Source organism: Thrips palmi, unplaced genomic scaffold, assembly GCF_012932325.1.
Source record: "Thrips palmi isolate BJ-2018 unplaced genomic scaffold, TpBJ-2018v1 HiC_scaffold_17, whole genome shotgun sequence".
In the NCBI taxonomy this organism is placed as follows: domain Eukaryota; kingdom Metazoa; phylum Arthropoda; class Insecta; order Thysanoptera; family Thripidae; genus Thrips; species Thrips palmi.
In genome coordinates this window covers 3,982,517-3,995,156 of record NW_023144626.1, presented here as the reverse complement: position 1 = coordinate 3,995,156, position 12,640 = coordinate 3,982,517, and the positions used below count along the sequence as shown (strand labels likewise).

The following is a 12,640-nucleotide window of genomic DNA, read 5'->3' as shown; positions in this document are numbered from 1 at the left end:
GAATGATTTTGAGTGGGGGTGGGGGTCGCAATAATTTGCAGCTGTCATTTTTGGGTGGCTTGCTGGAAGAGGTCGAGAACCGTTGCCCTAGGGCGTAGTGGTCAGATACACTAGTGACCCTGTATGGGAAGGGGGTCACTATGATACACCCTAGATCCATCCGGGACTTTGGGGGCTAACGGCCTAGGGCCACGCGGTAATGCCCTGCGCCCGCCCTTCCCTCCCACGGAGTACGGATCTGCTCAGCTGAGGTCCTCAGGTGCCCTGCCCGGTCCATCGTCCATCGTCCTCCCGGTCCTGACCTGTCCGTCCCCACCTTGCTTCCCGCTGCCCTCCCGCACCTACCCTCCCCGCCCCGCCTCCCCGCCCAGCCCCCTCCCTCAGGCCGGTACCCTGCGCCGCCCCGCCGCCTTCACGCCGGTCCTCTCAGAGCCAAGCCGTCTGCCTGGAAGGGAGGAAGGGGGCGAGACGAGACGACCACCGAGACGAGACAGACGAGGAGGTGCCACTAGGTCTACGCCGGTCTACGATCTACTGCAAGCTTGCTGCAAGCGGTGAGTGCGACCCAGTGCAACTAGTAAGTGCAACCTGACGGGGACACGGCAACGGGGCGAGGGAGGGCCGTGGGCCTGCGCGTGACAGGAAGCACCCCCGCCGGATTTGAGTCATTCGAGCCTTTCTATAGTCATGGGGCCCCGCGCGTCGTGTGTGTGTGTGTGTGCGCGCGCTTAAGGGGTGGTTTCGTGCGTGAGTTCTTGGAGGAGGGTGAGTCAACATGCTGCCGGTGTTAGATCAGCATCAACGGATAGTTCAAGAGATGTGTGTGTGTGTGTGTGTGTGTGTGTGTGTGTAGCTCTGTGTGCGCCCGCTTGAAGGGTGCATGTTGTGGCTGGCTTTCCGGGCAATTTCCGTTGGAAGAGTGGCACCGTGACACTGCGACTAGACGCAGCTAGGCGCAACAACAACGCCCTGCGGTCATGGAGTCACGGCCCGCTGGTAACCGCCTGCGTTCGCGTTAAATTCACCCAACTTGCCCCCCCCCCTCTCTCTCTCTCTCCTCTCCCTCGCCTTCCAGCTCCTATCGCCGCAGATCACACACAGACAGCGCGGCAGCACGGACAAAACAGCCGCACAAAATAAAGGCAGACATAATTCTCACTGACAAACCGGTACCCGTACAGGCGTACAGGCGTACACAGTGGGTACCTCGGTGGGTACCGGGCACTGCGCGCTTCAGACAGCCTGCCGGCTTGCCCGAGCGGGCCCGAGCGGGCCGGCTGCTCGCCGTAGCAGTCGTACCCCCCACAGGGATGATCGCCACCTCCCACACATTGGGCCCGCACACGCACACACACACTGAATTCTCAAATGCGTGTGCGTATGCACAGCCTGTTGGGAATAATTTAAAGGGGCCGCTTTGTAACACAAAGTGTTGCTGGCGAGTTATCGCTCGTCCGCGGCCGCGCCGCACCGCGCCGCCGCGAAGTAGGGCACCACAGCGCACGGCACGGCGCGGCGGGCTGGGTTGGCTGTGGCTGGGTGCTCTCCAGGTACAAGTACGTAGTGCCAAATGCCAAATGTATGGCAGTGCGACAGGGCCTCGGCAGTTGCGCGGTACCGAACGGAGATCTGTCTCTCTCGCGCCCCTACGGGATGGCCCTCGAGTGCGAGAGAGACAGCGCCAGCCTGCCGCCTGCCGGTGCTCGCCCGGTAATGGGGATGAATTTATGGGCGACTGTCCGCTGGAGTCTTTGTTGGTGGCGCAGTAATCCCTGGCGACGTCCCCTCCCCCACCCCCTCCCTCGCCGAGGTGTGACCTAGGTGTTATACTAAATTGCTTTACAACGAACGGCCGGCCGGGTCGGACACTCGGACGGCCGGGGGACAGGTCGGGACAAGTTCTAAAAAAGCGAGACAAGATAAGACGCGCTTACTTCGCTACTGATTCTGTCCTGTCGTACATTCAAAGGTGCGTGTTCTACAACGCGGCGCTGCAGTCCTTCGCGTCGAAGCCGTTCAAAGTTGGCGGCAGTTGGTGGCTCTCGCGTGAAGTTGGGTTGAGACCGATGAAGCCATCCTGCACAAGACCCGCGCTCTTCCTGGGGAGCGCCGATACCCCCCCCCCTTTCCCCCTTTTCTTCTTTTGCTTTCTTCCGCACCGAGGCCACGAAGTATGACAAGCACCCATTGACGCGAGATTTGTGGCAAACGCTGTGGGGGGCATAAATTTCAGAAAGGAGAGGAGGCGGGGGAAGGGGAAAAAGTAACGTGGGGAAAATTTCCCGGTCTATTTTGCACGTTTTCAGCTAGTGCTTAAAAAATTCTAAGTATCAAAATTTCTGCGCAGTCCCCATTACCATCAATGAATTGAAAACATGCACGCTATTTTATTGAGTTTCCATAAATTAGAGGGCGCTTAAAAAGTTGAAAGTTTCTCGCCAGTTCCGAGCGTTTATGACGGATTAAAAGATTTTCGACGGGGAGGCGTCAGGGTGAATTTATAGCGGGCCGGAAACGCACACTGTCGTGCAAAAAAATATTCATAAAGGAACTTCATTTTTTAAGCCTGACTCACCGCGGACTCATCGTTTCCCCGGAGGCATGCCTCTCTGTTATGAAGTCATCCCTGAGTCTTCCGTTTTCCTTCGTCCCTTTTGTCTCTGGCTTTCCGTGTGGGTCCGCTTGTCGCCATTTTTCAAAATATATGTACTTTTTTTAAGTTTGATTTTCTTCTCTTGAGGTTGGAAAAGAGGGGGGGGAGGGGGGAGGTCAGCACAGAGCTGGCGCCACGCACGACACAGGTGATTAACGAGATGTGTGTGTGTGTGTGTGTGTGTGTGTGTCCACAGTGAGCAAGGGTGGCCGTCAGGGCGCCGCGCCACGCCACGCCGCGCCACGGAGACAGACTAAGAAACGATCCTGGAGTTTGCTTGACTCGGACGCCATCAGGCTGGCGGGCCGGCCGGACGGAGATGAAGTAACGAGATTAGGCCCCGACGAAACCAAAACAATCCGAGGCGCCTCGCCACCACCGACCACGGGGACCACGGGGGCCTCGGGGACCTCGGGGACGCTCCGTCACTGACCATGGCCATGACCACCGTCTCTGCGGCGCTTTCCGAGTTGAGCCCTTCTTGAGCCGGGCGGGCGGCGACATCCTTGGGACATCGGGACGAACTGCCGATGATTGGGCTGGGCGGCGTAGCGGCGTCCGTCGGGGTGCCGCCGGGGTGCCGTCGGGGTGCCGCCGGGTCCGTCGGGGTGCCCGCTGGAGCCCCGTGGAGCCCCGGGCCGGCGGACCGCTGGTATGCGCCTACCTCACAACAATGCCACTCGTGGTCAATAAATGGGCGACGGCCGCGACGGCTGGGTGGAGGCTGGAGACTGAGGCTCCCCGGCGCGGCGTCCGTCCCGTCGGTCCCGTCGGTCCCGGCATAGCCGACCCGGCCGACCCGGTCAAGCCGCATCGAATGCAGCTTCCGGCCGCTATTGTCTCGTCCGCGAACTTGGCATTCTTGCTGGCGCCCGGCTTAGCTCGCAAACGCCAAACGCCCCGCTCTCGGGCCGCGCCATCTCGAGCCTCTCGAGCCGAGGCAGGCACGCAGGCTCGGCCCTGATTGGACCGCAGCGAGCGGCGTGCGGCTGTCGGGACGCCGCCGATTGGTCGGCCTCGGCCGCTCGCTCGCCAACCAGGGACCAGCAGGGTCGTTAGCGTTACGCCGCCAAAGTCGTGGTGACGCCGTGGTGACGCCCTGGTCATTCCCGCTGCGCGTCTCGCGCCGTTTCGCACGATGATTGCAACCGGTGTTGCATTTTGGAAGTGCCAACGACGACCCGGGGGTGTCCAGCGTGACGGGGTAACGGCGAGACGGAGACGCGCACCACGGCGGCTTCCAAAAAGGTTCGCATACGAAAAAAAGGGAAAAAAGGCAGACATAAAAAGTTGGTGCAGATCTCTTTACGCGAGATCGACGATGCTGCGCCGGCGCCCCTCCCCTCCTCCCCCTTTCCCCCTTCCCCCGACTGATGCTTTTCCCCCGCCGCCTCGTCGTAAAAGTCCAGTGACGAGAGGAATAAGAAAACGTCCAACTTAATTGGGTGACAGTCGTGTGGGCCAGACTGCTGTGAAACACGGCCGCGCCGTGCCGCGCCGCGCACCCGCAGCATCACCCCCTTGAGCTTGTTCGCAAAGTCTCCCCCGCCCTCCCCCTTGTCCCACGAGAGGGAAGTTCTAGCAGATAACCAGCAGATAGATATTGGAAGGGAAGGTGTGTGTGTTTGGTGGGGGGATTGGGGGGGGGGGGCACGGGCCGACGCCGCCGCCGTCGTGGGTTCGGTGTTTTTGTGGCCGTGGGACACGATTTAACAAGGATGGGAACACACACCGAACACACGTTATACGGCGACAACAAAGCGACGAGTCGAGGCAGTCTGACTCGAGTGTGTGTGTGTGTGTGTGCGTGTGTGTGAGGGGGCATTCCCGCCGCACAGAGCCCCAGAGCCCCGCGGCCGGCGAGGCTCAGGGCAGCTCAGGGCTCCGGGCTGGCCGATGCTTGTCGTTTGCTTGTCGGACTGGTGTATGTCGGTGCCAAAGCATGCCAGCGCCAAAAAGATCTCATGCTGGCGCCTGCCACGCCGCCGCCGCGCCGCCACGCCGCATTGGCCGACATGCCGCCTTTATACTGGCCCCTCTCGCCCGCCCCGCCCCGCCCCGCCCCGCCCCGCCCCGCCCCGCCCCGCCCCGCCCCGCCTTAGAAGGCCGGTCAAGTCCAGCTGTCGGCGGCGCGATGGCATGGAACGCAACGCGACGCGACGCCGCGCGTGAATCGAGAAAAGGGAGGGAAAGGGGAGGGGGGGGGCTATGTTCTTTCCAGGACGTATGAGACGTACAGCCCCAACAAAAAGAAAAGCGTCTACAGAAAGATGCGAAAATAATAAAACAAAATAAAAGGCGAAAAAAAGGGAAAGAAAAAGGGGCGAGCAACGAGGTATCATCGCCTCGCTGACTCGCCTCGCCGCCGTCCCAAAGACCGAAGACTGAAGACCGCGCCACGTCCAGCGTGAGATGCTTGAGCGAGCGGCGCGCGGCGTGGCGGCGTGTCTGGAGCGAGAGCAAGCGAGAGCAAGCGAGAGCAAGCGAGAGCGAGACGGGAAAAAATGGTGGGAATAAAATTGCGGAGGGTGTTGGCTCGGGTGTTGGCGGCACGGCGCGGCACGGCACGGCCTGGCGAACTGGCGACGCGGTGGACCGTGAACGTGGTGCGCACCGTCGCGGAGGTGTCGCTGTACAAGCACAAACACACACACACACACACACACACACACACACACACACACACACACACACACACACACACACACACACACACACACACACACACACACACACACCTGAGAGCCACGCAGACACCCTCTGACTTTTATTTACGATGCCGTGTTTCTGACCGAGCGCGGGAAAATTAGAACCGCCGCTCTTTTCTCGTTTCTTTCCGCGAGCTGCGAGTGGGGCTTCTCATCCGGCCCTTGCTGTTGCAGATGCTGGCCCTGGTGCCCCTGCTGGTGACGCTGCTGCAGGTGTCGGCGGGCGCGGCGGCGCGCCTGGACACCCTCCCGGACGGCACCGGCCTGGTGGGCGGCCCGCTGCACCACGACCGGCCGCTGCTGCCCCTCAAGATGTGGGCCAACCCCCGGCGCTCGCAGCTGCGGCCGCGCCGCAAGGACCTCCGCGAGGACACGCTGCTCGGCATCCTGGGCAGCGACTACCAGCCCGGCTGGATGCGCGTCTCAAGGTCCGCTGGAGGACAGGTAGGCGCCGGCGCCAGGAACGGTTCCCTGATTTTCAAAATTCTCACAACAATTTAGTACTGAAGTTTGACGTTTTCGCGCGTTTCCAGGACTTCCCCGCCGAGGAGCGCGCCGCGGTGCGCGCCCTCCGCGACCTGGTGGACGGCGACGACTCCCCGCCGGACCTGCGCCTGCCCGCGGGGCTGTCCGCCGAGGCGCGCGCGCTGGTCAAGGCGTGGCTCGTGCGCCGCGCCGCGTGCCCCGTGCGCTTCGTGTGGGCCGACCTGGGCCCGTACTTCTGGCCGCGCTGGCTGCGGCGCGGCGAGTGCGGCGTCGAGCCCACCGGGGACGAGGACGAGGAGAACATGACGACCGCCAGGAGGACCGTCAACGGCGTGCTCCGGGAGGACGACGAGGACGAGGACGACGACGACCTGGGCGGCGGCGCGAGGCGGAACGCCACGGCCACCGCGTCGACGCAGTCCTGCTCCTGGCCGCCAGGCATGAAGTGCGTCCCCGGGCTGACGAGGACCCTGCACATCCTGCGGTGGCACTGCCGGTAAGCGCACTTCCCATTTCCGGTCGGAATTAACCTAACCTGACCCAACCTAACCTATCCAACCCTAACCTAACCCGACCTTACCTTATCTAACCTGGCGCCCCTTGCCGCCCGCAGGTTGCGGAAGCACTCCCAGGCCACCAGCTTCAACGCCATTTGGTCGGCGCCCCCCGAGAAGCCCATCTCCAAGATGAACGGCCGTCAGAAGAGGAGCAAGTATCGGTGCACGTGGATCAAGGTGCCGTACTCCGTGCCCGAGGACTGCGTCTGCTCCGTGTGAGGCCCAGAAGCCAGCCAAGCCCGCCACCGTTGTCCGAATGCACGAAATCCAGCCACCAAGAGGGTTCTTGGAACTCTCTTTAAAAATGTCGTTAGGTGAAAAAGCAAATGTGACGCTTATCGTGATACTTAGTCGTAGGATCGTTTTTAAATTTAGAAAATAGGTCGGTTTTTTCGGCGCGTGCGTGCCGTTTTGAACCAAGTCTGACTCTCACCGCGAGAAATGGCACGTAGGAACGGAAATATCAATGTCAATCAGGTTAGGTTGAAATCCCTGTGATGTAATTAAAAATGACACTTTTAGCTTAAGTCATATTTATTAAAATATTAAAGATTCATTTTTTTAAATACGAGGACGTCTTCTTCAATTCCAACTTTAACTATACATTGTAGCCCCCCAAATTATCTAACTCTGTAACACAGACACTAACTTCTTGAAAATAAATGCATCGGGGATTGTGGCGGGGAACTTCCCTGCATATTTAATGCCTACAAAACGACTGAAACGAAAGCACACCGCAAACATGATTCGCGGAACGAGGTGCTGGTGGTGTGGGCGCAGGGCGCAGCGCGTCGCCGCCGCCACCGTGCCTTGGGGGCCGTGGCTTGGGCCGAGCCTTTGGCCGTGCCTGGCGATGGCATGTGAGGATTACGGCAGCACCCTGCGACAGGCCCGGCCCGGCGGACGGTCTTCTGGCCCTCCGGCGCGTCCTCTGTGTCACGGTCACGCTAAGGGCGCTGCCTTTGCTTGGCCTTCGCAGGGAGAGGCCGGCGGGTTGATTCATCGAGTCTGCGACTCCAGCATGACTCCAGCGACTCGCCAGCGCCAAGCTTCAACTTTGTTGCCAACCACCACCACGTCTTAAATATTATTTCAAAAATTTGATTAAAAAAATACAATTTGAAAACGATAGTGAAACTGAGGCAGCTGGGCGAAAGCATCGCGTTGCGAGAGTGCGGGGTGGACAACGGCGAGCTTGGCGTCCCCGAGGCTCAAAGAGAGGCGGCAATGAATGCCGAGCTGCTCTGCAGTGCTCTGCAGTCTGAGGTGGTCCGAAGGTCTAGCCACACTAGCCGCCGGAAATGAGTCACACCTGCAGACCTGCACCTCAAGGCGTCAAGGATCAACGCGGTGCCGCCTCGACCCAATGAATGAATAGGCGGCCGCGGTTCTCCTGATTTTTTGACTCCTCCCCGAGGAATGTTGGCGGCGTCAGTGCACTGCAGCGTCCGCCGGAAGGGGGTGCAGTGTGCATCCAGCAGGCTGATGCCAAGCAGCGCTTTCGTCGCTCTGTCTCTCTCGCACTCACGGGGCGTTCCGCAGGCGTGCGAGAGAGACCGTCAGACTGAGGCAATGCACCCGGTGCATCCTACCTGAGCAGTGTGCTGGCCGCCGGCCGCGCGGTCTGTAATGCGCCTAATGCCGCGCACCTTGTCAACACCTCGTAAAGGCAAAGGGAGGCCGGTTCCATTTCACACCTCAAACAATGGCCGTCCGATCGCTTCGCAGAAGAACAAGCAGTGCAGGACGCAGCCTGCGCGGCCTGCCTGTGGCCCTGCGGCAGTGCGTTGTGCCGTGGAGTGCGCTTCCGCATGCCAATCTTGGCGCGGCGTGGCACCTATTATAGTTTTGGCACTCGACCGGCCTGCCGGCCTCTGTGTCCGGAGCCGCCGGCCGAGGCCAGGCCGGCTGCCGCTGCTCCCCGTCGAGTTCGACACCTTTTCACACAGGTGACGGAACAAACGTGTTTGAACGTGATAGCTTCCTCGACCACCCACCGGCGCACACCCCTCCCCGGCCCGCCCGGCCCGCCCGGCCCCGGGCTGGCGATGTCCACCGTGCCCCTGTAGACAGAGTCGTTCTCTGTCTCTCTCGCACTCATGGACGCCCCGTGTAGGTGCGAGAGAGACAGAGACGAAAACGACTCTCGGAATGAGTCTGCTGCCGCCCTGCCACCGCCAGCGCGCCAGGCAGCCAGCACCACCACGCCGTGGTGTGGCGGTGTGGCATGCCCCGCCACCTTCGAGGAATTCGGGCTCGTTTATATTGGTGTCCGTGTCCGCGCCGGTAAAGCCGCTTGTCTGGATGTGTCGGGGAATGGCATGGCGCAGCGCGCAGCCTCATGGCACAGCCTCATGGCACAGCCTCGGCACAGCACTGCGCCCCCCGCCCCCCGGCCGGCCGGGAAGGGGTCGCTCGGCGCTGTGCTCCATCTCGTGTTGATCACTGATTTTAATCAAATTAAGAGGACCGCGTAACACGAGGCGCTGCTTACAGCGAGCACACCCCGGCTGGAACGTGGGGGGACTGACTGTACAGTACACTGTGGTGGACTCTGCCGGCTGAGTTTGCAGCAAAGGGTTTGGTGCTACTGCAGGACTCTCCGGGGGAGAAGGGGCCTCTCCTCGAAGGGAAGAACCACGAGGACGCCGTGACTCACGTGAGGCGTCGCCGCGTCGCCGCGTCGCCCCAAACGAACCCCATTGTGTGCATCCCCGCCGCTTATGATGTGTGTTGGTATAGAGCGGGGCGGGGGCGGGGGCGGGGGCGGGGGCGGCCGGGGCCGGGGGCGCTTGCACGCCGACTCTCCACGTCTGTGTGTGAGTGGCGAGTGTGTGGCGGCACAATCTGGCCCGCCCAATCGGAATGTCTTTGATAGAGGGGTCGCGGGGATGCTTATGGCCTATTATTCACCCTCAATAAGTGGGAGGAGAGGAAAGCAGGAAAGTTTGGTCGCCGACGTGCCGGGCAGGCCAAGGGCAGGCTGCAGCACTGCAGCCACCACGGCGACGACGGACTGCCTTGCAGGCACGGCGGCACGGCCCGGTACCCCGGTAAGCAACGGTGCCTCCCCGCCTTGTGAATGGGAGGAGACAGCGTGGCAGGGCGGTCCTGGAATTTGGCACGGGCAGACCCTTGGGCGCCGTGCCTGCCAGTGTGCCTGCCTGCCTTTATCGGCATCGGCAGTGCACGCTGCATCCTGCCGACCTGCCCGGCCAGACTCCACCAGACTCCCCCCCCCCTCCCCCCTCCCCCGGAGCGGCCCCGCCGGCCCCGCCGTCCCACCCGCATCCTCGGGGGCAGATCGCAGATAGGACGTCGCGGTGCACACTCCCCTCTCCCCTTTCTGCGTCACACCAGTCACACCGTCCTGCCTGTTAGTTTGGTCCTTTTACGCACGGCCTGACCGATGGCCAAAGGGATTAACTCGTCTGGTTTATTCCCCATTTTAGATGATGTGACGATGCACAAAAAAATGTTTCGGTGTCTTGTTGGTTTTGCTCTTAGTGGTCTTTCTTAATTAGTAAGTTTAAAATTTGAAAAGGGTTTTTAACATCTTTTCTGCCTTGGTGCCAGCTAAAACCTGGCAAGACTCTTCTCAGGGCTCCACACAAAATTTAAAAAAAAACATTAAAACTTTATTTCAAAATTTCCGCAATCGCAACATGAATACCAGAGCTCGCATGGGAGTTGAGTCAGCAATACCCTTTTGTTGCAAAAAAAAATAATTTTCGTTCTTCATTTTTAATTTATTTTTTGGCCGGCCGTGTGAAAATAAAAAGAATCAACAACACGAAGGAAACGAAGTGAAACGGATTTGGGGCTGGATTTGGTCTGCCCTCATGGCCAGGGCTGGCCAGGGGTAGGTGGTGGGGGGCCTCCCAATGGAATGCATTGGTGCAGCGGGTGGGTGACGGTGGGGGGAGGGGGGGAGGGGGAGGGGGGTGTCAGATGGGATTACACCGCCTAACGCAACAATGCCAAGGGCCGCGCCAGCCAAGGGCGCAGGCACGACCGGCGCGGATGGCACGCCAGAAACAAGAATGGAATTCCTGGCTGGCCGGTCGGCCCCAGTGGGCCCCGCCAGCCCCGCCAGCCCCGCCAGCCCCGGCAGTGCGAGGCGAGGCGTCGCTTGGCGTCGCTTGGCGTTGCTTTCATATTTCCTTTTCTGTGCCTCCCCCGGCCTGGGCAGTGCCTGGGCAGTGCCTGGGCTGCCGGCCGCCCCGCTCCGCTCTCCCGTTTGAGCGAGCCCCGGCCGCCGACACCCGCAGCGCCGCAGCGCCCAGCGCGACGCCCTCCAGGCCCCAGGCTCCAGCAGTGCGTGTCTCTCTCGCACTCGTGGAGCGTTCCGTCGGGGTGCGAGAGAGACAGAGGGACGAAACAGTTCGGAGTCACCCCGCAGCACCGACGCGGGCACAGGGAGGAGGCGAAGAAGACGAAGAAAAACGAAGATGGGTAGAGAGGGGCAGAGAGGGAAAGAGAGAGACAACTAGGGACGGGGAGGGACAGAGAGGAACAGCACGCCGAGGCGCTGGTGATGCTGCCGAGGGCCAGGGCCACGGCCGCGGCGCGAGGGTGGCGGTGCACCGCCATGGCGGCGCGCTGTGGTGTGGTGTGGTTTCTCACCTCGTTTTTCATGGCGTTCCACGGCGTTCCGGCCCGCCTTGTATTACACTCGGGATGCACTCGCACCGCCACAAAAATCGTGTAAAATGTGAGGATGGGAGGGGGGTACGTACTGTAGTGTGAGTTATGGACCAGCGTCGCTGCGTCGCTGCTTCCTCTGCCCGGACTGCCGACCCGGCCGCCTACCGCCTTCGGGGGCCGCAGACTTCGAATTCGCACCTTTCTGCTCGTGTCTCGCATACAATTAAACAGTGTACATCGCGGTCCATTCATTTGCTTCCGAGGACGAGAGAGAAGAGGGGGGGAACACCCGCCAGGCACAAAAGTAGTGTACCCAAGGTGGCAATGCAGCAGGTATCTCTCGACGGAGACCACCGCCGTGCCGCCGTGCCGCCGCGCAGTGCACTCACGGGTCGCCACGCTGGCTGCGAGGGCGCCTTCCTGGAGGCCTGGAGGGAGGGGAGGGCGTCATCGCGCGGCTCGGCATTCCGCCCCCCACCTTCCCGTGCCATTGATTGGAGCTTCGATGCCGCGGATGACTGGGCAAGCCGTGGGTTCGATTCCCGCCGCCGCCGCCCGTTTTCCGGGAACCGGCGTCTCCTCCTGTCCGGAGGCGCGTTCGGCGGTTCGGCGTTACCCGAGACTCACGCCGCCCCGCCGCCCCAGCGAGCCGCAGTGCGCGGCAATAAGAAAAGATTTACAAAGGGATTAGAACGATTGTCAGGACCGGCCGGGCCATGGCCGGGCCAAACCTACCCGCCCCGCCGTGGCCAGCAGCAACCAGCAGGCCGGCTCCGAACAGCGCTCGCGTCGCTCTGTCTCTCTCGCACCCATGGGGCGTTTCGTAGAGGCGCGAGAGACGCAGGGCGACCGTACAGCCCGCCCCGCCCCCCACCGTGAACCCTATGAGTCTCGTAAAGGCGGTAATCCCTTCCGGCACGGCAGCCGTCCTGTAGCCGTCCCCGAGTCGGACTTGGACCCGCATGTTTAGGACGCTCGGCCGGCAGGCCGGTCCGCCGACGTGGTCCGCCGTCATCCAGACAAAGTCCGGCCAAACGAGGAGGCAAATACGGCGGACGCCATCGGCGTTAACTTGGCCGTGTTTATGGTGCCGGAGCGGCCAGGGGCAGACTCAAGGCTGCCCTGAAGGAGGCCAAGCGGGGCGCCGCGGTGTAGGGAGAAAAACAGGAGCAGGCGGACCAGGCCGACCGAACAGCGGCAGTCTGCCGCGCAGAGCGCCGGCAAGGTAGGCAACCAATTCGGCAGCACTGCGCGCCGGGCGGCCGGGCGCGGGTCCACAGGCGCTCCCTGATGCGATGCGACCGGGGCTGCGATGGCCGGCCGGAACGCGGAAAGAAATTAAGCTCGGATTTCGTTCGGCGGCTTGCTGCTGCGCGCCGACACCGAGCACGCCGTCGAGCTCGGCCAGGCGGAGTCCGCCAGTGCACCTAGTCGACGATGCCGTGGGTGCCGCGGACGCGTTGCATCGCGGGGACGATCTGCTCGCCGGACTCGGCTCAGGTGCTGGGGCTCCTGGAACGCCTGTCGCTCCCGCCGCTCCGCGCCCCGCCATGCCCCGCCGCGCCCCACCGCGCCCCACCACGCCCTGG

At 61.9% G+C, this 12,640-nt stretch overlaps 1 protein-coding gene across 1 annotated transcript; it reads left to right on the top strand.

Moving 5' to 3' along the window:
* Positions 1-445: 445 nt before the first annotated feature.
* Positions 446-6,975, top strand: LOC117644140 (noggin-2-like). The gene is made up of 4 exons (XM_034383387.1): positions 446-554; positions 5,536-5,805; positions 5,895-6,343; positions 6,461-6,975. Exons 2-4 carry the CDS (start codon positions 5,536-5,538, stop codon positions 6,621-6,623), a joined length of 882 nt encoding a protein of 293 aa, XP_034239278.1. The 5' UTR covers positions 446-554; the 3' UTR covers positions 6,624-6,975.
* The last annotated feature ends 5,665 nt before the right edge of the window (positions 6,976-12,640 follow it).

Bases quoted from the DNA above. Each gene is read 5' to 3' on its own strand.
- LOC117644140 (XM_034383387.1), top strand. From the start codon at position 5,536: ATGCTGGCCCTGGTGCCCCTGCTGGTGACGCTGCTGCAGGTGTCGGCG. The intron at 5,806-5,894 runs GTAGGCGCCGGC...GCGCGTTTCCAG, and splicing joins CAAGGTCCGCTGGAGGACAG to GACTTCCCCGCCGAGGAGCG. The intron at 6,344-6,460 runs GTAAGCGCACTT...TGCCGCCCGCAG, and splicing joins ATCCTGCGGTGGCACTGCCG to GTTGCGGAAGCACTCCCAGG.